General features: G+C 49.2%; 2 protein-coding genes across 21 annotated transcripts in view; one reads left to right on the top strand and one right to left on the bottom strand.

Annotated features, from left to right (window-relative positions):
* STKLD1 (serine/threonine kinase like domain containing 1) overlaps nucleotides 1-24724 on the top strand; it is a 78007-nt gene that overhangs the window by 36126 nt on the left and 17157 nt on the right. Inside the window, exon 1 of one of the 20 annotated variants that reach the window (XM_053281743.1) lies at nucleotides 16517-16958. The exons of the other annotated variants lie outside the window; for them this stretch is intronic. Within the exon in view, the coding sequence (XP_053137718.1) occupies nucleotides 16907-16958 (52 nt within the window). The 5' untranslated portion in view covers nucleotides 16517-16906. Of the gene's footprint in view, nucleotides 1-16516; nucleotides 16959-24724 lie in introns of those variants that run through there. 20 annotated transcript variants of the gene reach the window in all.
* On the bottom strand, nucleotides 2240-15225 carry REXO4 (REX4 homolog, 3'-5' exonuclease). Its single transcript, XM_053281744.1, has 9 exons — nucleotides 15067-15225; nucleotides 12045-12312; nucleotides 10683-11035; nucleotides 9481-9615; nucleotides 8480-8673; nucleotides 7379-7467; nucleotides 5854-5928; nucleotides 5150-5224; nucleotides 2240-2606 (listed from the first exon to the last, which is right to left on the bottom strand). The coding sequence occupies exons 2-9, from the start codon at nucleotides 12270-12272 to the stop codon at nucleotides 2511-2513; spliced, it is 1245 nt and encodes a 414-aa protein (XP_053137719.1). The 5' UTR covers nucleotides 12273-12312; nucleotides 15067-15225; the 3' UTR covers nucleotides 2240-2510.

The raw sequence follows: 24724 nt of genomic DNA, 5'->3' as shown, positions 1-24724 counted from the left end.
GCAACAGTAGCCCTTCAATCCATTGGTTTGGCAGTAAAAGCCCATTTGCAGCTTTAGCTTAGGGTTGAATGCAACATGTTATGCAGATCAGTGACTAACCCTCCCGGTAACCAGAAAAAACAAACAAACCACACATGACAAAAGCCCAAAAGAAAATTGTGCACAGAAATAAAGCCCAGTGTCATAAATGCGCACAAGAAAAATATGCACATGGAAAAATGCCCATACAGAAAAATATGCACATATAGTATTGCATTTTTCTGTGTGGGCATTTCCCCATGTGCACATTTATGACAGTGGGTTTTTTTCTGTGTGCAATTTTCTTGTGGGCTTTTTCCATGTGCATTTTTTTCCCCATAGAACCAACTCTCCCAACACTACATGAGCCTGGTTTTTAAACCCTTTCTCCCCCACACCACTATTTCCCTGATCAAAACTGTACCCAAAGTCACTGTTAATGATAGTAGGGAAGTACCTATATGATGCCTAAATTGTTCCTCACCAAGGCTCTTAGCAGGTGGATGTGAGGGTGGTGCAGTGTGTTGATCAGGGAAAAAGAACGGGGGGGGGGGAGCTGACCCACTCTCTTCCAGTGCCATGATGCTGATCCAATTTACTCTCTGCCCAAGACTGCTTTTTTTTTAAAAGAAGAAAACTTTGGGAGATTCAGTGATGGACCTTCTGCTTAATGCATCATTTGGGCCTCAGCAGCTGGGCATCCAAAGACCATCGGTTTATGGCAGGGATTTGAAACAGCCCAGAACGATTTGTTTTTGTCTTAACCCCTGACCCACATGCTGTACTGCAACCTACTTCCGAAGCTCCTCCCTGTTTCAAAAGCAGCTCGTCACGTTTCAAGGAGGCTTGCCCTTTGAAGAAATCCCATGTCTGAACCTCTCCCCTTATGCTTACAGAATTCAGGTTTTTTTTAATTGGATCATGGCCAGAGGAAGCAGCTGATGGCCTGAAAGGGGTTGTGGCCGATTGAGGGCCACAAGTGTTTACAAGGAGAGATGCCTCAGTAATGTGAACTTTCTTTGCTTATTGCCCAACAGTTCCAGCTTCTGTTTTAAAAGGTTTACAGAGGTGGAGGAGGCCTTTTCATGTCAGAAAGGTCAGGCAAGTGGTTCCAGGCTGCCGGTGCCGTTTAACAGCTGTCCCCCCCCAGGTGTTATACCACAAGGCACTCTTCGTGAGTACAGGTCTAGAACGGGGCCGGAAGTCCCACCCCAGCCCCTTTAGTCATCCCTGTCAGCACCCTGCTTATGGCTATGGTTCATCTGAAGAGGCGGACACCGCATCCATGAGGGTGGAAGCTTCTCTGATTGGGAGGTGCAGGACCAAATGCCGCTCAAACAGTGAGTTCGTTCCTGATGAGGCCGAGGTGAGTCTTCTGGCCCCGTCTTAGATGCTCTACTCGTGTAGGGTGCCTTTTGTATAACATCTGAAGAGGGCTGGTCTTGGGTAGTCATCAAAACCCTGATGCCAGAAGACAACCTTCCAAAAGATTTACCCTCCCACAAGATTTACCCTCCCACAGCAACAGCTTGGTCTTGCCGGTCCACAAGGCTGGAAAGAGGATTAAATAGGAACATAGGAAGCTGCCATATACTGAGTCAGACCATAGGCCCATCTCACTCAGTATTGTCTACACAGACTGGCAGCGGCTTCTCCAAGGTTGCAGGCAGGAGTCTCTCTCAGCCCTGTCTTGGAGATGCTGCCAGGGAAGGAACTTGGAGCCTAGATGCTCTTCCCAGAGCGGCTCCATCCCCTGAAGGGGAGTTTCTTCCAGTGCTCACACTTCTAGTCTCCCTTTCATATGCAACCAGGGCGGACCCTGCTTAGCTTAAGGGGACGAGTCATGCTTGCCACCACAAGACCAGCTCTCTTCCCCAGACCAGCTCTCTTCCCTCTTTGGCTGGGTCATTTCTACCATTACAGGAACAGGTACTCTAGCTTCAAGAGCCTGTTCAGAAGCTGTGACCCTGATTATCTCAGCAGAGTCTCAAAGGTGCACGCGCAGAACACGTAATACATAATTCTTTGCAAAACCATGAACAATTCAGGAGTCGGCTGCAGAAACCAAAAGGGCACACTATATGTAAAAAGAGGAGCGGGTTCTCTGTCCTTTCAAAACGCATTTGGGAAGAACTGGAACTCAATGCGAGTGGCCAGTGACAGTCACTAGATGGTCCTTACGTTTCTGCTGCATTCAGGAAACCAAACAGTTTGTCAGTAGTTAACCAGACCAACCATTTTTAATGATTCCGCAAGTAACAAAATAACGTGCCCAACCGTCTTATCCTCCACCTTCATGACTGTCAGCACAGGAAGCTCCCGGAAACCAATGGCCATAGAGAGGCAGGCACACCAAGTAAGGTTTAGTAACCAAATGACTTTAGATTAATTTCGGTAGGGTAACCAGTTCAGCAGCCAGGGAGGAGAGTTGTCCTGAAGCGTTGGAGCTCCCGCTCAGTCAGCAAGCACGCGAGGCCCAGAAATGTCCCCAGTTATTTTTCTCCGGCCTTCAGTTTGTATCTGAGTGATGCTTCCCACTGCTTTTTTACTATTGTGTACAGCCTCATGGCTGCTTGGGCATCCTGAATCTGAAACGCAGTAAAACAATCGGCGAGCTTAACATCCACTAAATGAGGGGATACCGAAACCCTCCACACAAACCACAGGATGAGACCTTGCTGTTGTCCTGCGGCTGGAACACACTGGAAAGGCTGGAGCTCCTGAGAGCTTTCTGGAGAGCCAGCCGTGCCCCATTTCTCTGGTGATGGCCAACTTACAATCCTTCCCTTGGGTTAGGGGCAGTGTTCTCTGCAACAGGGATTCCCAGATGTTGTTGCCTACAACTCCCATCATCCCCAGCTCCAATGGCCTTTGGCTGGGGATTATGGGAATTGCGGTCAACACCATCTGGGGATCCCTGTTACAGGGAATGCTGGTTAGGGGCTGGCATAATAAAGAGTCCACAACCTTATAACTGGCAGGAGAGGGAGAGAGAAAAAAACGAGGCCTGCCCACCAGTCTCTGGGACCAGCTGCATTTCATCAGGCTTGCGTCAACCTGCTTTGGGGTGGTCTTTAGAAAAGCAAGATGGAATGTCAATATTAAGAACCGGAATCAGGGAAGGCTGTATAAAGAGCACACACTTTGCAGGGAGAAGGTTCAGTCCCTGGCATCTCTAGGGTTTCTGGCAGCAGGGCTTGGAAAACCTTCCGAACTCCAGACCTTGGAGAGCTGCTGCCGGTCAGAGTCAGTACTGGGCTAGATGGACCCCTGGGCTTGACTCAGTACAATGCAGCTCTATGGGAGCTCCTTGGGGCTTAAGGGTCACGTCACCTGCATCTCAGACATATTCTGTCTCAGGTGAGAAAGCTGCAGGGACATTGGCAGCATTCATGAATGCTGATCCCAGAGGCATGATCGTTGTTGTAACTCGCCTCTGGCTGTCCATGAGTGTTGCATGAATGCAGGGTGCTGCTTAGATGCAACAGCTTGCTCCCTGGAATCCTATGGCGTAGAGCCTTGGGACAGGACGAATGCACATTCAGCCCTTGATTATTCTGACCGTGTGAATTGCTCCGGCTGAAATGCATGCTCTTGAGGCCATATGGAGGATGCGAAGGCCATTTCATACATGCAGATCGCCACTCGACACAGCCGTCACTGAATGATGAACACACACGGGTGATCTTTATTTTAAGATCCAAATACGTCTGTGCTCCTGCTAGCGCCTGCTAACTAGGAAAAGAGGCACCTTTCAAAGTGGTGATTCTCTTTATTGAGCAGGGGGAGAGCAACTGGCCCTATCCATCCCCAGGACAGCATCCCTCCAGTGGCTGTTGCTGGGGTCTATACTGTGTTTCGTTTTAGGTTCTGAGCCCTTCGGGGACAAGGAAACACTCCGTTAAAGAACAAAATATGGCTCAGAGCTTTTGTTGTTGCTGTTTATGAAAATGGGTATATAAGTAGCAGTGCTACAGATAACTGCTGTGCTAGCTTTTTGCCATTATGAAGGTATAAACAACAAAAGTCATTTTCAGCATCTCAGAAGAAATAAGTTGAGGATTTAGATGAAACCCCTTCTTGGTCAAGTTTATGTAAAGTGAACTTACTTTGTTTATTGATTTGGTCTTTATACGACCTCACCCAGATAGGACAAATCTCCCACCACGGTCTTTTTTGAAGAGCCTCATTTTGCCTCCTAACTGGGCCAAGATGCGCCTTTTCAAGTGAGGGCTCTCATATATCTAGGAACACAGGAAGCTGCTTCCTACAGACTCAGACCCTTGGTCAATCTAGCTCAGGGTTGTCTACACTGACTGGCAACAGCTTCTCCAAGGGTGCAGGCAGGGGTCTCTCTCAGCTCTATCTGGAGATGCCACCAGGGAGTGAACTTGGGACCTTCTGCATGCAAGCATGCAAGTGCTCTTTCCAGAGCGGCCCCATCCTCTAAGGGGAATACCTTAACACTGCTCACATGTAGTCTCCCATCCAAATGCAAACCAGGGCAAACCCTGCTTAACAGAGGGGACAATTCATGCTTGCCACCACAAGACCAGCTCTCCTCTCAATAACCACCTAGATAGCTCCACCTATGTGGAGAATTGATGTGCAGGGAAAAGGGAGCATAATAGTTTGCAATCGAGCACGTCAAAGTGATCCCCAGTGTATTGAGAAGACCGGAAGGCAATTCACGCGATCAAGAATAGGGCTGCACCCTGCCCAGAAGCTATGCCCAGCTGCTACATGAGGAAGGATGAAAAGCCCCCTGGCCCAGCTGCTGCTTAGCAGATGGCCACCAACAATGCCTCTGACCCCATTATTAACTGACACACCATCAAAAGTTGGGAGTGTGCACAGCTCCTGACCGGGGTCGGAGGCGTCTCCTGTTCTATTCTTGATTGTGTGAACCATCTCCAGGTCTGTAAATGACTATTATTCATAACTTAAGAGAGACTTCCATATTCAAAGTGAGGGACGAAAGCAACCCCCAGCAAGAGAGAAGACATTGCCGCACCTTTCTCTTCTGATGAGCGTTCCAGGAGTACCTGGCTAGTTGCGTCTGGAGATGGGATGTGACTAGAGAGGGCTTAGGTGTGCTCCAGAGAGGCCATCCTCACTGAAGAATACATACCGAATTGTGTTCCGAAGTCTGGACCTTCACATTGAGCAGCTTCTCACAGAGTAGTTTCAGGGATGGTCTCCCGCTCTGTGGAAACAGGAGGAAGCCATTGTGTCTGAAGAAGACAACTGTATTCGGTTTTCTTCTGTTGCTGTGACCCTATCAGCCACTTGGCCTGCACTAACGCTTGCTGGGTTAATTGTTCACAGAGCCCAAGGCATCCAAGATTTGAACTTTCTGTTTTTTTTCCAAAAAGCAAGTTTGGTCCTGCCCACTCAGAATGATGGGTGATGCACAGACACAACCATCAATTATATTTTTTGAAGAATGTGTTCGTGTGAAATAAACCATGCTTCCTGATGACCTACAGATATCAATTTTTGCATACACAACCCTGCCACTGAAATTAGCTGGATGCACTACTTTTTATACCAGAATATGGTAAGAGAAAGGTTTAAATTTTTTTGTATGCTTTAAGAAGAAATGCTGAATATGCCCTCAACAGATTTTCGCTGAAGAGCTGGGCACCAAAGTGATCCCTTTTTTTAACAGATAGTTCAAGTGCTGGTGTTTTGACTGGCAGCTTTTACGTCAGAACAGTTCATTTGAATTTGTTCAGAAGAAAAACATTAGTACTATGACGACTGGTTCTAATTGCTAGCAGCCTCCTTCTCTACGGCTGCCTTATAAAGGCTAAAATATCCCTCAGGTCTTACCTTGACTTCCTGTTTGAAGGGCTTGTATCTTTGCGTGTCCCTGATTTTTTTTTTAGGGTGGTCAAGAAACAGAATCTGAAAGGTGAAGAATTTCCCTTATGAGAATTGCTGGCTGTGCTGAAAGCATGTAAATAATCTCACTAGGATTTTTCTTTAAAAACCCTATTTCTCTTCTGTTTAAGAGAAGAGTTAAGGTGCTTAGAAATCCACTCACACAAACAAAAAGCATGCAAATGGTAAGTTACAGTTTACAAAAGGAAAAACACCCAGTCTCATAGGAACATAGGAAGCTGCCATATACTGAGTCAGACCCTTGGTCCATCTTGCTCAGTATTGTCTTCACAGACTGGCAGCGGCTTTTCCAAGGCTTCAGGCAGGAATCTCTCTCAGCCCTATCTTGGAGATGCTGCCAGGGAGGGAACTTGGGACCTTCTGCTCTTCCTCTTCCCATGTCTCAAGGGCTTGTGAAGGGTGGAATACAGAAGGGTGGAATACAGTAGTCACACAACCATATGGGGGTGTGTTAGAGAAAAGGGGAGCTCCTATCTCATCAGCAGCACACAGGCAGAACCATCGTTTGAGTCCACAAACCCAGGAGAAAGACAAGCAAGGCAGCCGCTGGGTCCGTTACCAAAATGAGCATGCTGCAAGCCTCACCCCACCCCCATGGAAAGTCTTCCAAAGGTGCTTCTGCCTTCCGAGCATGCTCTGCAGGGCCAGCAGACTAAAAAAACCTCGTGATGTCAGAGGCTGCCCTCCTGTTGGGCTACGAAGGAGCAGGAGAAAAAAACCAGCCTGCCAAAGCTGCTGCAGCTCCGGGATCATAGTGTGTACTTTGCAGGGGAGCATGTCCCTTGCTGACGGCTGCTCTGGCCACAGATCTCTATGGTTGCCATGGAGGGGAGGGTGGGCAGGATGCGGTTCAACCGGCTTGAAGAGCCGCGTGAGTTATCACCAGAGAATCAATGTAGGGTGGAATCTCTTTCACCCTCAGTAAAAAAAGTAGTTTACCTTGCTTTGAGCAACCTGGCCTAGAGGGATTTGCGAGGGTTCTGACAACGATACAAATCAAGGTAGCCCAGATCCAACCCTGATTTTAACGTTCGTGTGAACCAGCATTTGTACATCTGGAACACAGGAAGCTGCAATACACCGAGTGAGACCCTTGGTCCATCTAGCTCAGTATTGCTTTCACAGATTGGCAGCGGCTTCTCCAAGGCTGCAGGCAGGAGTCTTTCTCAGCCCTATCTTGGAGATGCCGCCAGGGAGGGAACTGAGAACCTTCTGCTCTTCCCAGAGCAGCTCCATCCTCCGAGGAGAATATCTTACGTGCTCACACTTTTAGTCTCCCATTCAAATGCAACCATGGTGGACCCTGCTTAGCTAAGGGGATAAGTCATGCTTGCTACCACAAGACCAGCCCTTCCCTCGCCCCATCTGCCATGAGGGTAGAGAACTGCAACCCCAAGGTGGCTGAAAGTTTACGGCAACTAACACCAAAATGCCGGGGATGTGGGTTCTGTACCTTTAAGTCATTGTGGAGAGCATGGCCCACCAGGATTCTTCCTTTCAGGATATCAGCCACTTCCTTCTGGACAACTTTGAAATCCTCCCCTAAATGAAAGGAACAGAGAAGAAAAAAATCTCAGTCAAGATGCAAACGAGACGTAACAGAGGAGCATCATACAACCGTGGTGTCCTCTTCAAAATCACAGAAGCTCCCTGGCATTCACACACTGTTGTAAACTGAAATCAGGGGCCAGCTGTTGACCCATGTTAAGCAACGGCCACAAAAGCAATCCTCTGGAGAAGCAAACACGGCCTCCATTTCCACAGAACGATGCATTCACAATTGTTTTTAGAGACTGTGCAAAATAATTACTTTCCTACATTTCTCTATTTATTTAGTCCATTTCCACCCTTACTCCCAGACAGGGATTTGTTAGGGTTCTGATGACAATACAAATCAATGTAACCCTGCTCTAACCCTGATTTTAACAGTCATGGGAACCACCATATTGCGACTGATTGATTAAGTGCCATCAAGTCGGTGTTGACTCTTAGCGACCCCATAGAGAGATTCTCTCCAGGATGATCTGTCTTCAACTTGGCCTTGAAGGCCTCTCTGTGGTGCATTCATGGCTGTCGTCATCAAGTCCGTCCACCTTGCTTGCTGGTCGTCCTCTTCTTCTCTTTCCTTCCACTTTCCCCAGCATTAGGGACTTCTCAAGGGAGCTGGGTCTTCGCATAATATCTCCAAAGCCTGATAGTTTGAGCCTGGTCATTTGTGCCTCACGTGAGAATTCTGGATTGATTTGTTCTAGGATCCATCCCCTAAGGGGAATATCTTACAGCACTCACACATTCTCCCATTCAAATGCAAGCCAGGGTGGGCCCTGCTTAGGAAAGGAGACAGTTCCTGCTTGCTACCAAAAGACCAGCTCTCCTCCATGCCCCTGGTCCCTGCCAACTGGATCTGCATCAGGGCTGAGGCCAATGATGACAAACTCAGGCAATTTCCAACCAGATTCAGGATTCAGCCAGACCACTGGTGTGACCCAGCAGACATTCGCACCATATGTACGCAACATCCAAACCAGATTGGCACATTCCACACGCCACCTACCTGTCTTTAGGTCCTCCGGCCGAATCCCGCTAACAGCTGTCCGGTAGTCTGTCACTTTTTCTGTCGCCTTGACATACTTGTCGTAAACACACTTGCCAAACAGGTTCACAATAGACACCCGGGCCAAGATGCTGTCTTCGTCCTTGGGTCCCACACCTACCATCTCGCAGTCCATGGCCACAGCTTTTGTCAGGCTGCCAAAGAGAGGGCCATTATGTCCAATGGTATATTGCCAATCTGACTGGACACCAGCTACTGGCCAGCTGGGCTTCCTCAACACCAGCTCTGGGTTTCAGGAGGGGGCAAAGCTTCTACCCATAGAAACCTCTTCTCTTTATCAGTGTGTGTGTGTGTATACATGGGGAAATGAACCCACAGACCAGTGATAAGAGTTATGTCCTCATTGAATCACTTCCAAAAAGTGACCCAATGAGGTCCAAACATCATATAGGTATTGGCTCTCAGAGATGGCATCCTGATATCTGACCAGGAGATTATGGGAGGAGAGCTGGTCTTGTGGTAGCAAGCATGAATTGCCCCCTTAGCTAAGCAGGGTCCACCCTGGTTGCATATGAAAGGGAGACTAGAAGTGTGAGCACTGCAATCCATGTGTGAAACATAGGGAGCTGCCATATACTGAGTCAGACAATAGGTCCATCTAGCTCAGTATTGTCTTCACAGACTGGCAGCGGCTTCCCCAGGGTTGCAGGCAAGAATCTCTCTCAGCCCTATCTTGGAGATGCTGCCAGGGAGGGAACTGGGAAACTAGATGCTCTTCCCAGAGCGGCTCCATCCCCTGAGGGGGAATCTCTTACAGTTCTGCTCACACTTCTAGTCTCCCTTTCGTATGCAACCAGGGTAGGCCCTGCTTAGCTAAGTGGATATGCCAAGCTTGCTGCCACAAGATTAGGTCTCCTCCTTGCTAATGTCAGCAAGCCAGATCAAACTTAAATTCAAACCACTGTGTGAACCAGCCTAGAAACATCAGCTGGAATGCTTACCCTTCAAAAGCTGCCTCTTTAACAAGTGCCTGCTGCAACTTCTTCGTGAGTCCCTGATTTTTCCGGGCAACGTCCGCTGCTTCTGGTCCCAAGGCCGCTTCAATATCGTCTGGATCAACATCGTCAAACCAGATGCTGGAAAGCAAAGCAGATGTCAGAGGACAGGAAGCAGGAGAGGAGCTGCTGGGGTGCAGCAGCCAGTGACCAGGGAGACCCTGTGTCATGTCCCCTGCCCTGAACAATAGGGAGTGGTCAGGCTGGAGGGGCCAGCCCTGGGCTCAGACCCAGCCCCAACACCAGGCTGGAGCCTAATCTGCGAGACACTGGAACTGGAAACTCTGCAACCAGTGCCCACTGAGACTGAGACCCTCAATGAACGGGACTCTTCCATGCCATGCACCTCGCGCCCCGCTAAGCTTCCACACCGCCAACCAACCAGGAGGATGCATGCTGGACTCCAGGCAAGAGCGCTGCTCCTTTAAATCTCGCTGCTCTCCAGGCAGGGAGGCGGAGCCTGGGAGGGCTAGTCACATGGAGTCTCCCATTCAAATGCAAACCAAGGCAGACCCTGCTCAGCAAAGGCGACAGGTCATGCTTCCTACCACAAGACCAGATCTCCTCCCCAACTGATGACTCTCATCATGCCCAGCTGCAATGGTCTTTGCCTGGGGATGATGGGAGTCATAGCCAACAATATGGGAATCCCTGTTACAGGGGACAGTGGCGTTTGCCTTAGGTTTCTTGTCCCCTTTGCTAAGCAGGGTCCACCCTGGTGTGCATTTGAATGGGAGACTACATGTGAGCATTGTAAGATATATCCCTTAGGGGATGGGGCTGCTCTGGGAAGAGAATCTAGGTTCCAAGTTCCCTCCCTGGCATCTCCAAGATAGGGCTGAGAGAGATTCCTGTCTACAACCTGGGAGGAGCCACTGCCAGTTGGTGAAGACAATCCTGAGCTAGCTGGACCAAGGGTCTGACTCTGCTTAAGGTAGCTTCCGATGTTCCCATGTTCCCTTTGGGACAGGTAACCATCTTATTTAGTATGATTCTGTGTAAACTGCTTTGAAAAATTCTGCTGATGAGCAGTATATCCCCGTTCGTAGTAGTCTGTTCTGTACCTGAACTAGCACTGAGGAAGCTGGACTACATTGCCTGTTTGACAACTGGAGATTGTTCAGCACAAGACAACCCCAAGGACTTACTCTGCCGGCTTCGCCTCTGCCTGCTCCACCTCCGCTTTCCTCCTTTTACGTTTAAGGCCCCTTTGTTCGGGCTCAGCACTGCCCTTTCCCTGGGCTGCCTTCTGGTCCTTCCCACTTCTCTTGACCTGGCTCAAGTTCTTTCCGGGCACAGGCATTCCCAGTTTTGCAGAACCTGCTGCAAGATGATCCTCCTTGGCCTTTTCTGCAGGTCTGAGTTTCAGCGCCTTTCCAGTTCCATTGACTGTGGGCCTTTTGGGGACCGCGCCTTGATCTTTGGCAGTGCACTTCTTCTTGGAATACGTTTTGGGTGCAGTGAGAGCAGAAGGCAAATTGGCCACCTTTTGTTTCAGAAGCTTAAAAAAAAAGGCAATTTAGGACCAACAAAAGGAAGTACTTTTTCACACAGCACATCATTAATTCATGGAACTCTCTGCCATGGGATGTGCTGATGTCCACCAGCTTGGATGGCTTTAAAAGGGGCTTAGATAAATTTGTGGAGTAGAGGTCTATCAGTGGCTACTAGTCTGAGGCCTACAGGCCGTCTCCAACCTCAGAGGCACGATGCCTCTTAATCCCAGCTGCAGGGGAGCAACCACAGGAGAGAGGGCATGACCTCACCCCCTGCCTGTGGGCTTCTCGGAGGCATCTGGTGGGCCACTGTATGAAACAGGATGCTGGACCAGATAGGCATTCTTGGGCCTGATCCAGCAGGGTTGTTCTTATGTTCTAACAAAAGCAACAAAACTGATATAATGGAGTTCAGCATTCACCTTTAAATTAGGGCAGGAGTCCTCAAACGTTGGTCCCCAAATCTTGTTGCACAACAACTTCCATGTTCCCCAGCCGCACCACTGAGGCTGGAGAGGATGCAAGTTATAGACCAACAACTCCTGGCATGTGCAAATTATGGAGGACATTTCTCCATCCTCTGCAAACTGCCAAACCCACCTACAATAACTTCTATCATGCACATAATACTCTAGGCCCCACAGGACAGTTGACCGCATCAACATTCTCCAATATTTGCACAGAGGAAGCCTAGGACAGGACAGAGAAACTCCAAATACATTCCTAGATGGACCTTGGGTCTGAGGCAACAAGGCAATGCTAGATTGCCCATATGAATCTGCCAAAGCCTTTTGCTTATGGCCTCGTCACTGGCTGAGATTTGGTGGCAGGGACCAGCAGGGCTGTTCTTATGGCTAGACAGGCCATGGGCCTGATCCAGCAAGATTCTTCTTATGTTCTTAACTTGACCAATCCTCTTATAGCCAAGTGAAGATTTGAATCGGGACTGCCACATCCAAAACTACATGCACATCAACTACATTCTACAAACCCCAGAAGGGGAGGGATTTATACCTCCTGCAAAACTTTCCAGTTAGATGAAACTTCTTGGGGAGATTTTGGAGGCAGTGCTGTTGCCGGTTTGGAATCCCTTTGCAGTTTCTTCTCTGCCTGCTTGACTTTCTTTTTCCAGAACAATTTCTTCTTTTTCTTCTCCTTCCTGTGCTGGTTTTTAAGATCTTTTGGTTTAGCTGTGGAATCGCCCACTGTGGCTTTGGATATATTAGGCTTTACTTTTGCCATCTTAACTCCATGCAATCAATTACTTCTGGCCACAATCATTCTGAAACAAAACACCCAACATTTGAACACGACTTAGTGGAAAATATCCCGCCCATATTTATTATTTTATTTCAATAATTCATCCCCCTCCCATTAATGTAGGTGAACACAGCATCACTTAAAAGACACATTTAATTTCAAACATTTCAAAATAATAAAAAGTAAATTGCCATCTCTGTGGAGATGCAATACAAGATGCACAATAGTCCCGTAGCTCAGCGGCAGAGTGTAACTGGCATGCACAAGGCCCAAGGTTCAACCCCCAGTATCTCCAATGAAAAGGATCTAGGAAAGGCCTCAGTCTGCCCAAGACCTTGGAGAGCTGCTGCCAATCAGAGCAGCTACTCGGCTAGATGGACCAATGGCCTGACTCAGTCAGGCAGCTTCAGATGGGAATACCAACCTATTAAAACGTATATAACTAAACATCTGAATACATTTTTAAAAGTTTTATATTCCCTTTTTGTGTGTCTTTGGGACAGATAAAAGACAAAAGTCTCCATAGGCAGTGAATGTGAGCGCTCCAGGGCTCTGTTGTGAAAGCCCCACTTGTATTTTGCCAACCCACTCTCTTAGGAACATAGGAAGCTGCCTTATACCGACTCAGTACTGTTTACCCTGACTGGCAGTGGCTTCTCCAAGGTTACAGGCAGGAGTCTCTCTCACCCTATCTGGAGATGCTGCCAGGGAGGGAACTGGGAACCTTCTATGTGCAAACATCTAGGTGCTCTTCCCATAACGGCCCCATCTCCTAAGGAGAATCTCTTACAGTGCTCACACATGTAGTCTCCCATTCAAATGCAAACCAGGGCAGACTCTGTGGTTAGAGTGCTGGACTAGGACCAGGGAGACCTGAGTTCAAATCCCCATTCAGCCATGAAACTAGCTGGGTGACTCTGGGCCAGTCACTTCTCTCTCAGCCTAACCTACTTCACAAGGTTGTTGTGAAAGAGAAACTCATGTAGTACACCGCTCTGGGCTCCTTGGAGGAAGAGCGGGATATAAATTGAAAGGCTGTGGTAGAAAAAGACCAAAATAATCCCAGTGGTCATTGGCGCCCTGGGTGCAGTTCCAAAAGACATTGAAGAGCACCTCAACACCAGGGGGGCCACAGAAATCACCACCAGCCAATTACAAAGAGCAGCTTTAATGGGAACAGCCTATATTCTGCGACGATATCTATAACAACAGCAACAACATTGACAATAAAATTCTGGCATCCCAGGTCCTTGGGAAGGACTCGATGTCTGGATAAAACAAACCAGTCAATAAAACCGGTCTGACTGTGTAAAATAATAATAATAATTCCTCATCCTGGCTACCATAAGACCAGCTCTCCTCCTGCAGCAAAGAAAACCTAAGCAGAGACTCTGGTGCAGATCTGAATTGAGATCTGCTGGTACAGAGAGAGACATTCCCCAAGGTGGGCTGCATACATTAAAACCAGCACCTTAAACTGTGCATAGTAACCAACTGGCAACCAGTGGGCATGCTACAATACAATAGCATATCTCTAAGTCATTCTATGGGGTTAAAAGCCCTGAACACCCAACTGGTTCCTGAAGAACAGTAACAAGAATATCACATTTGGAAATTACTTCCCTACCCAAACCAGCTAATTAAGGGTCCACAAGAAATATGCCTCGACGTATAAACCTATGCCTGCTCAGAAGTAAGTCCCACTGCATTCAATGGGACTTACTCCCAGGTAAGTGTACACAGGATTGCAAGCAACTGTGCCCACTCCCTTCAGAGTGTCCGGGGTACTCCAGTGTCCAGTTTCCGTTCCATCCAATGGCTCCGAAGGCATAATCTTGAGGGGAACATTTCTCAGTCCTAGGATAACCCTGTGGCTGCAGTTAGCCGACTGATACTCTTCGCGCTCTCTCCCACGGGTGCACTAAAGGCAGCCAGACCATCTAGCTATGCATAGCCCAGCCCAGTGGTTGTTGCTGGTGTCTATCTTATGTTTCCTTTTAGACTGTGAGCCCCTCAGGCACAGGGAAGCACCCTGTTTAGTATTTCTATTTCTATGTAAGCCACCTTGAGCATTTTGTCGAAAAGCAGTTTATAAATCTTCATAGTCGTATATAATTTGCAAGGATAAAAGGCGACAAGCCAAGCTCTTGCAAACGCTCTGCACGGTCTTGGGAGTATGCAACTCTTGGGGCCCTACTTCTAATCAAAAGCAACTGCTAGGAACATCAGAAGCCGCCATATACTGAGTCAGACCCTTGGCCCTCTAGCTCAGTATTGTCTACACCAGGGTTTCTTAACCCTGGGCCCCCAGATATCATTGGACTAAAACTCCCATCATCCCCAGACATGGCCTTTGTGGCTGATGGGAGTTGTAGTCCAACATCATCTGGGGGCCCAAGGTTAAGAAACCCTGGTCTACACAGACTGGCAATGGCTTCTCTGAGGTTGCAGGCAGGAGGCTCTCCCAAACCTATCTGGAGATGCTGCCAAGAAGGGAACTTGGAACCTTCTGTATGCAAAGCAGATGCTCTCAATGAATGACAGGGACAAGCAGGCAGGTGCTCTTCCCAGAGCAGCCCCATCCCCTCAAGGGAATATCTTGTGCTCACATGTAGTTGCCCATTCAAATGCAAACCACGGTGAATCCTGCTTAGCAAAGGCCAGCTCTCCTCAAATGCACAGGGCAGAGGCACTCTGTATATGCTCAGAGGGATTCAGTCTAAGGACCGAATTGTCAACAATAATAATAATAAGTAGCATGCTTCTGTTCACTCACCCAGCTTGTTTGCTAGGGCTCCCGAAGGGCGGCTAGCCTAGAAGGGCTCCCAGCCCAGCTCTACAGCGCGCCTCTCCCCCAAGCAGCAAGGCCGTCACGCTACGGGCGTGCAGCAGCACACAAAACCGGAAGTAGGTCCAGCCCCAGAAACCCGCCGATGGGAAACACGAGCCCGACGACATTGGTTCCTAGTTGAATTGGGGTGGGGAATAGAAAAGAAGGTTCACAGAAAGCCAGTCCAAATGGGGATGGAGGGAGGCTGAAGGTCTAGCGCTGGGTATAAGGGTGGCTCGTCTAAAGAGGGAACCACTGGGGCAGCAGGTTTACCCCCTTGCTAACTGCGTCAAGAAGAGGCAGTTTTTCAAGTGAACATAAGAACACAGGAAACTTCCTTCTACGGCAGGCCTGCTCAACTCCCCGCCCCAGCTGTTTTTGGACTACCTTTGACTTAGATCAAACCAGTTATCACTAATAATGAAATAAAGGTGATAATTATCATGAGCTTCGACTCCTTTCTCTTCTCCCTACCAAAGTACTCTGTGGGCTGCAGGCTTTGGGTTGCCAATAGTCCTGTACTGGGGGGCATTAACAAAAACATCAACATTCACAGCGATCGCTGATTTGCTACCTTAGCATTTTACAGGTATCAGGATCACGAAAACCATACAAGCGATTACTACTAGATAGTAGTAGTAAGAGGGGTGAGTTGGTCTTGTGGTAGCAAGATTGATCTACTGATGATTGATTGGTTGAGTGCCGTCCAGTCGGTGTTGTGACCACATAGATAGATTCTCTCCAGGATGATCCGTCTTCAACTTGGCCTTTAAGGTCTCTCAGTGGTGCATCCATTGCTGTCAGAATTGAATCCATTCATCCACCTTGTGGCTGGTCGTCCTCTTCTTCTCATGCCTTCAACTTTTCCCTGCATTGCGGACATCTCAAGAGAGCTGGGTCTTTGCATAATGTGTCCAAAGTCTGATAGTTTGAGCCTGGTCATTTGTGCCTCGAGTGAAAATTCTGGATTGATTTGTTCTAGGATCCACTGGTTTGTTTTCCTGGCTGTCCATGGTTTATTGAGCAGGAGGAGAGCAACTGACCTTATCCATGCCCAGCACAGCATCCCTCCAGTGGCTGCTGCCGGCGTCTATCTTATATTTCTTTTTTAGACTGTGAGCCCTCTGGGGACAGGGAGGGAGCCATTTCTATGTATGCATTTATTGATATCTCTATAAACCGCTTTGGGAACTGTTGTTCAATCAATTATCTGTATAAGAGTCCTCCAAGACCAGCACAGGGCACTGTTGTTGAAAAGCGGCATATAACTAGGGGAGACCTACGCACATCTAGGCATGCGCAGGCACGGCCTCCACGGAACCAGACGCGCGCTTCCGGCCCAAGGCCCAACGCATGCGCCGCACACACAGACTCCGGCGGCGAGTAGGCGGGGCGCAGCGCGTGCTCTTCACGCAGGCCGGGTGTGTGGAATGTGCCATCGTGCGGCTCAGCGCGGGGGGAGTCAGAGCACTACGCTCCGTCCCCACCCGACTGAGCGGCAAGCCTCCCTCCCGAGCGGGCAGCCCCACTCGGCTGAGCGCCCAGCGCAACCGGGGCGGCGCGGGCGAGAGCAAGGAAGCGGCCGCGGGTGTTTCCTGTTCCCCCCTCCGTCGGCGTCGCGGGTGGTTCCTCCGGGCGGCGCTGCGCGAGGGGGCGGGGCCGGCTCCTCTCAGGCGAGTCTGCTCCGCTGCCGCTGCTGCTCGCGCGTGCCTCCGTCTCGTCCCTTCCTTCCTCCCGCAGCAGCAGCCGCCCCCTCCCAAGAAGACGCCCCCCGGCCGGCGGCTCCATGGCGTACAGTCAGGGAGGCGGCAAGAAGAAAGTCTGCTACTACTATGATGGTGAGGCGCGGTGCGGGGGGGGGGCAGGAGAGAGAGAGGAGGGGACGAGGGGCGGGGCTTGGGGGGCACCGCGGGGGGGGCGAACCACGGAGGGAAGAGCGGCTGTTCCGCCGGGCGGGTGATCCCCTCCCGCTCCCCCTCCCTGGGTGCCATGGAGAGCGCGAGGCGCGCCGCCTTCTTTCCTTCCTTCCCCTCGCGTGCACGCGCCTGGGCGGACCCCCGCCCATTGTGTCTGCAGCTGCCCTGCATGCTTTCCCTTTCTTTCCTTTATTTATTGCCCCAAGCCGAAATGGGGTGCAGCGTGCGAGAGGGCACCAGGAGAGAGGGGTGGGTGGGCTCGAGGGTGGGGTGGGGGTCAGAGCTGCAGGGGCGGGCGGAGGGCCTGCAGGGGTGGGGTGGGCGCCGGCTGCGCCCCACCGACGGGGTTCCCCGACATCCAAGAAGACCAGGGTTTCCCCCACGTTGCTTGGTCGATGACACTTACACACCCTTTGTACCTGAGCCTCCAGGTGTCAGCAGGACTTTATATATATGATCCAGTGCAGTGTTCCCTTTACAGGGATTCCCAGATGTTGTGGACTACAACTCCCAGCACCCTCAAGCAAAAGCCATTGCAGCTGGCGGTGCTGGGAGTTGTACTCCACAACATCTGGGGATCCCTGTTTCAGGAAACAGTGATCTAGTGTTCCCTGTAACAGAGGTTTGCCGGTGTTGACTACAACTCCCATCATCCCCAGCCAATAGTCACTGCTGATGGGATTCGGGGAGGTGTAGTCCACAACATCTGCAAATCCCTGTGACAGGGAACACTGATTGGATCTCATACTTGGCCTGACTTTTTGGTATTTTTGACTCTCAACCTGACTTTTTGGTATTAGAAATATGGTGGTTGTCTTGAATTCGGAGTCCCATGCTAACTGAGCATAGAGGCACCTTTTTAAAGTGGCGATTCTCTTAGCAGGGGGAGAGCAACTGGCCCTATCCATCCCCAGCACTGCATTCCTCCAGTGGCTGTTGTCTTGTTTATTTGTTAGAGTTTGAGCCCTTTGGGGACAGGGAGCCATCTTTATTTATTTCTATCTATGTAAACTGCTTTGGGAACTTTTGCTGAAAGACATAAATATTGGTCTTAGTCCTGGCCCTTTTGAGTCAATTCAGGTCTAACCTGTATTTAAGTTCCTCATTTTTGAGGGGGTCACCTTAAACCTGAAGTCATCTTCGAAGTATTAGGCTTCTGAGTGTCTTTCAGGGGCTGTTGCTGGTGGGTCCTCCTTTGGATTGTGAGCCGCCTTAAAAAAACAAAACAAAAACATGAAGCTCTTTGAGAACTTCTTTGAAAAGCAGTGTATAAAAATACTACTATTATTTCAGCTTTGGTTAGATATATACAACATGTGGAACACTCAAGCATTCTAAAAATACAAGATTCTTTTGCATCTCAGTGGAGGGCAGTTCCATTATATGTGTAGTAGTCATACTGAATTCTCTCTCTGTGTGTGTGTCTCTCTCTTTCTCTCTCATACACATACAAACACACACCCCTTGCTTCAGGGATGCTCTCCTCTCCCAGCTGCACCCATGTATGAAGTGGGTGAGGAAGGAGCCCATTGGCAAAGGAACTCTTTGGGTTTGACCTGTTCATTCTTAAAAGATGTATGTATTGCTTTCAGAGAAAAAGGGGTGGGTATAATTCACAGGGAGAAGGGAAGAACATAGCTGGTCTTGTGGTAGCAAGCACCAACTCTCCCCTTTGCTAATCAGGCTCCATCCTGGTTTGCATTTAACCTAAGAACACAAGAACAGCCCTGCTGGATCAGGCCCAAGAAGGCCCATCTAGTCCAGCATCCTGTTTCACACAGTGGCCCACCAGATGCCACTGGAAGCCTACAGGCATGCCCTCTCTCCTGCTGTTACTCCAACTGGTACTCAGAGGCATCCAGCCTCTGAGGCTGGAGGTGGCCTATAGCCCTCCGACTAGTAGCCATTGATAGACTTCTCCTCCATGAAGTTACCCAAACCCCTCTTCCGGGTTGTTGGCTGTCACCACATCTTGTGGCAGAGACATTTGAATGGGAGACTACATGTGTGACCACTCACACCTATTCCCATGTGTGAATATTCCCATATTCACATGTGTGACCACTCACACACATTCCCCTCAGGAGATGAGGCCGTTCTGGGAAGAGCACTTGCATGCAGAAGGCTCCAAGTTCCCTCCCTGGCAGCATCTCCAGACAGGGCCGAGAGAGACTCCTGGCTGTAACCTTGGAGAAGCTGCTGCCCGTCATTGGAACATAGGAAGCTACTGTATACCAAATCAGACCATTGGTCTACCTAGTTCAGTGTTGTCTACCCAGACTGACTAGCTTGGAGATGCTGCCAGGGAGGGAACTTGGACCCTTGTGCATGCAAGCAGGCCGATGCTCTTCCCAGAGTGGTCCCATCCCCTGAGGGGAATATCTTACAGTGCTCACACATGGAGTCTTCCATTCAAATGCAACTAGGGGGGACCCTGCTTTGCAAATTCATGTTTGCTACCATAAGACCAGATCACCTCCCAGTCTGTGTAAGATGCACCATTTCTTAAACTTCAAACGGATACTTTAGAAATCAAAGTGATTTATGGAGTTTAACCTGACCCAGTAGTAGTAGTAACTTTATTTCAGTATGTGACCACAAACAAATCTGACCCAGAGATTGACATCTCCTCCGCCCACAGATCTTTGGGGCAGAGGGAGACGTATGCTTCAACAAGGAGACTGCTGTTTATAACCTGAATCCAAACACGCCTTACGTGCCATAAATCACTTTGCTTTTTCAAGTATCTGCTTGAAGTTTAAGAAGTGCTTCATCTTATCCTGGGCAGTAAGTTCAACCACTGTCTCTTCCTTGACGCATCTGTCTGCAGGCGCAGCAGGTGAGAATCTCTGGGTCAGGAAGTCAGGGTTGCTCCTGAACCCAAATGCCACTGGTCCCAAAAGTGGCTTTGTGGAACTTTGATTAGAGGTCCTTCTATTTTATTAGCTGTATTAGTCGAGTACCGTGTTATGACGTACTTGTAAAGAAGTAGGTAGTGCTCTGAGGTTAACTGAAAGGATTCGAAGATGGGTTAATATAGCATAAGCTTTCGTAGTTGACAGCCCATTTTGCCAGATGCGGAGTTGTTTAACTACAGGCTTATATTTTTGATCACTTAATATATGGATTAGTTATGCTTTCAAACAATGTCTCAAAGTCAGGATAAATTAAAAGATGGGCCTGGGGCTGTCGCTCAATGGCAGAGCATCTGCTTTGCGTGCAGGAAGTCTCTGGTTCAATCCCTGGCAGGATATCCCGGTAGGGCTGGGGGAGACTCCTGTCTGAGATTTTGGAAACCTGCTGCCAGTCAGTGTAAACATTCCTGAGTTAGATGGACCAAGGTCTGACTCAGAAGACAGCTTCTTGTGTTCCTGAATGGTAAGGGGAGAGAAAAAAGAGGTCCTAATCTGCATTAGAGATCTAGAGGAGAGCCTGCACCTTACCAAGAAAGTACACAAAATGGGAGGGTGCAATCCGCAGGTGGAAGATGAAGCGCTTTTTAAACTTTAAAAAGCTGCCTTAGCAATCAGACATGCATATTTTAAGCCGTTCTCTTCTGGGGTACTTGTGTAAAGCTATTTCTATATCGGCCTTTTGGGAAATAGTTTTAGGATAGAATACCTCAGTTGACTTCTCAGACAAAAAAAGGATTGCAAAGAGCTCCAAAAGGATCTCCCCCACCCAAGTGAATTGGCTTTGAAATGGCAAACGCAGTTCAGTGTAAGTAAGCGTAAAGAGAGAACAGATTAGGGCAGAAGATCGCAACTTCGTGCCTACACTGATGGGGTCTGAACTGGCAGTGACTGGCCAGGAAAAGGATTTGGGGATTGTACCTTCTGCTAGGCTCTCTTTTGCATGGCCGCTAAACATGTGGTAGCTAAGAAGAACCTTTGCTGGGTGCCTCGGCCCCCAGATCTGTGACAAACTGGTCACTATGTGCTGCAGTGAGCTTTCGGCGCATGTTGGCACACACCAGCAAAATGGCACCTGTCAGTCTCTTTTCTGAGCCAGATCCTGCACATGGCATGATCATGTGCCCATAAGTCACACTTCAGGCTTATCGCTACCTTTATGCTGTGGTTTCAAGGGTGAGTAATACAGTCCCCCCATCTCCAAAAGGCAACTGCAAACAAAAGACTTTCCCCCTCTAATCCCACACTCTTCATAACATAAGAGCCCTTTTGGGTCAGGCACTAGATCCAGGTTTCCCACAGACCATAGATCCATGTCGTTCAGCGTCCTGTTTCTCCCAGTTACTAGCTGGGTGCTTTAGGGAAGCTCAGAGCTACAGTTTGGAGGCAATACATGTGTCTTCCACAGTTTTGTCTAATGGAGGAGAGCTGGTCTGGTGGTAGCAAGCATGACTTGTCCCCTTAGCTAAGCAGGGTCTGCCCTGGTTGCATCTGAATGGGAGACTGGAAGTGTGAGCACTGGAAGAGATTCCCCTCAGCGGATGGAGCCGCTCTGGGAAGAGCAACGAGGTTCCAGGTTCCCTCCCTGGCAGCATCTCCAACGAGATAGGGCTGAGCAAGATTCCTGCCTGCAGCCTTGGAGAAGCCGCTGCCAGTCTGGGTAGACAATACTGAGCAGAGTATTAGGATGGGGGGAGGACTTCTAGAAAGAAAGAAGCTTTATTGAAGAACCCCACAATAATCAGGTCTGGAATATTGGCATCTGTGTTTCTTTTGAGCAGTCTTGGTCCCTTGAGAGTTTCAGATATCTAGAGGAAGATGGCACAGTCCCCCTCGTAAGGACATCTGGACTGACACCCCTGACTTAATTACTGGGCAGTCGTAAAGCTGTTGCACATCAGTGACTGCCCTGCGTGTGTGTTTTAGTTTCACGTTTCCAAACGGATCCTGCATAGTAATGAGCTGAGCTAAATGGGAAATTAAGTCTGTCATGGAGCCTCGATAGAGGTTTCACAGTATGTTTGCAAAAACAACTGAATATTGTTGTGTTTTTAGGTGGGGGCTGTTTTCCCCCCAGAAGTTGTGTTGGAACTGTGTTCCTCTTTAAGGGAGGAGAGCTGGTCTTGTGATAGCAAGCATGGATTGCCTCCTTTGCTAAGCAGGGTCCACCCTGGTTTGCAGTTGAATGGGAGACTACATGTGAGCACTTAGGGGATGGGGCCAGTGGTCCCTCTAATTTTTGTCATCTCTGTGCAGAATGAGTTTTGTTCTGGGCAGCAGGGTCAAGGCACTGTGTGTGCGCATGCATTCAGAGTTAGGCCTTCCTAATTCAACCTGAGCAGGATCTAAAACCGACAGAGAAAATTTGGACATCAGAAAACTTGTGAGCACGTACACATGCACATGCTTTAGAGCAGGGATTCTCAAGGTTGGGTCCCCAGATGTTATTGGACTTCAACTCCCATAATCTCCAACCAAAGGTCACTGGGGCTGGGGATTATGGGCGCTGAAGTCCAAGAACATCAGGGGACCCAGTGTTGAGAATTCCTGCTTTAGAGGGAACATTGGATGGGGCTGCTCTGGGAAGAGCATTTGCATGCGCAAGGCTCCAAGTTCCCTCCCTGACGTCTTTAGAGAAGGCTGTGAGCACATGTGTGCATGCCTTAGGGGGAACAGTGGTTCAGAGCAGGGTTTCTTAACCTTGCCCCCCCCCGATGGTGTTGGACTACAACTCCCATCGTCCCCAGGCATGGCCTTTGTGGCTGAGGATGATGGGAGTTGTAGGCCAACAACATCTGGGGGCCCAAGGTTAAGAAAACCTGGTCCAAAGCACATCTGGAGGGCATGCCTGGGCCTAGTGTGCCAGGCACAAGAGCGCTGCTTTGACTTCCGCTTGAGATCTGGCTGTCAGTTCTGCTGCATGGAGTGGAGTCGAGATTTGCCTTGCATACGGAAACATCCAGCGTTCTCCTCCTCATCAGTTAAATGAGACAAAACACAAAAGCATCCACTTGGTTGAAAGAGGCTCAAATGAATGGAGGTGCCGCCATTAGTTTGGAGATTAGAGAGCCAGCGTGGTGTAGTGGTTAGAGTGCTGGACTAGGGCCAGGGAGACCCGGGTTCAAATCCTCCTTCAGCCGTGAGACTAGCTGGGTGACTCTGGGCCAGTCACTTCTCTCTCCGCCTAGCCTACTTCACAGGGTTGTTGTTGTGAGGAGAAACCTAAGTATGTCGTACACCGCTCTGGGCTCCTTGGAGGAAGAGCGGGATATAAAATGTAAAATGATGATGATGATGTTGATGATGATGATGATGTGCAAAGCGGCTTTTTATCACTCTGAGGATCAATGAGGGATAAATGTGGACAGTAGAACTTGATGCCTGAGGGGTCCAGGGGCAGAAAGCATATTCTCAGGAGGTGCTTTGCAGTTTTTTACATACTCTGCACGGACGTTTTGGGGCGGGCGGCTGCCTCCGCTTTCGGCCACTGCAGCCAAAGACGGACCATCCGTGAATAATCTGCTTTGCAGAGGCAGAAGCTCTGCGGCCTTGTCTGGGTTTCCGAAATGCTGCCCGGGAAGGCCGAATGGCGGCTGCAGCCGCTGCCTTTGTTTGGCCGCCTTTGTTCGGCTTCTGTGGGGAGAAGGGGGCCCTCGTAGGGAGGCTTGTTTGACCGGAGATCTGGCTTTCGCGCGGGAGAAATGGGCAGCGGGAGAACTGAGTCCTCTGCAAGCGGAGGGGTGTTCTCAGGGCGGTGTTCCTGTGCTCTAAGAGCGTGTGATCAGGAATACAGGGTGTGTGTGTGTGTGTGTGTGTGTGTGTGTGTGTGTGTCTCCAGCATTGTGAACATGCAGAAGTCAAAACATATTTATTTATTTATTTATTTGATCAATCAGATTTGTACACCGCCCCAAACTTTCATCTCTGGGGTGGTGGGGGTGGAAATCTAAATGTACACATCATTCTTACATAGGAACATAGGAAGCTGCCATATACTGAGTCTCACCATTGGTCTATCTAGCTCAGTATTGTCTATAACCCGGTGGGTTACCAAATCCTTGTTTGTAAATCTTTGTAGATATAGGATGTGCAAACAACCACTTTGTATATAATTGTGCTTTGGTAACGTTCTGTATGTTTTGGTAGTTTGTTGGCTCAGTGAAAAAAATCTTGTCCTATTAAAAACAACAACAACAAAAAACATCTTGGAGATGCTGCCAGGGAGGGAACTGGGAACCTTCTGCTCTTCCCAGAGCGGCTCCATCCCCTGAGGGGGAATCTCTTCCAGTGCTCATATGTAGTCTCCCATTCAGATACAAACCAGGACAGATCCTGCTTAGCTAAGGAGACAAGTCATGCTTGCTACCATGAGTAGGCAGGCATTAGGGGTGTGCGTGGGCTGTTTGCAGCAGTTCAGTTGGAATTCGGACAGAACCTCCACTCCACGAACTGGTTTGGTCAGATCGACCGGCTTGGCCAGTCGAACCGACGAAGCGGTTCACGATCGAACCGCTCAAACTGGCGCGGTTTATGGTGGATCATTTTGATGGCAATCAGGTCTGCGGATACCCCTAGTAGTTGAGAGGAGAGCTGGTCTGGTGGTAGCAAGCATTACTTGTCCCCCTAGCTAAGCAGGGTCCACCCAGGTTGCATATGAATGGGAGACTAGAAGCGTGAGCACTGGAAGATACTTCCCTCAGGGGATGGAGCCGCTCTAGGAAGAGTAGAAGGTTCCAAGTTCCCTCCGTGGCAGCATCTCCATAGACGGCTGGGAGA

The sequence above is a fragment of the Hemicordylus capensis genome, chromosome 17 (assembly GCF_027244095.1).
Source record: "Hemicordylus capensis ecotype Gifberg chromosome 17, rHemCap1.1.pri, whole genome shotgun sequence".
NCBI lineage: Eukaryota > Metazoa > Chordata > Lepidosauria > Squamata > Cordylidae > Hemicordylus > Hemicordylus capensis.
This window is presented reverse-complemented; position numbering and strand designations above follow the sequence as displayed.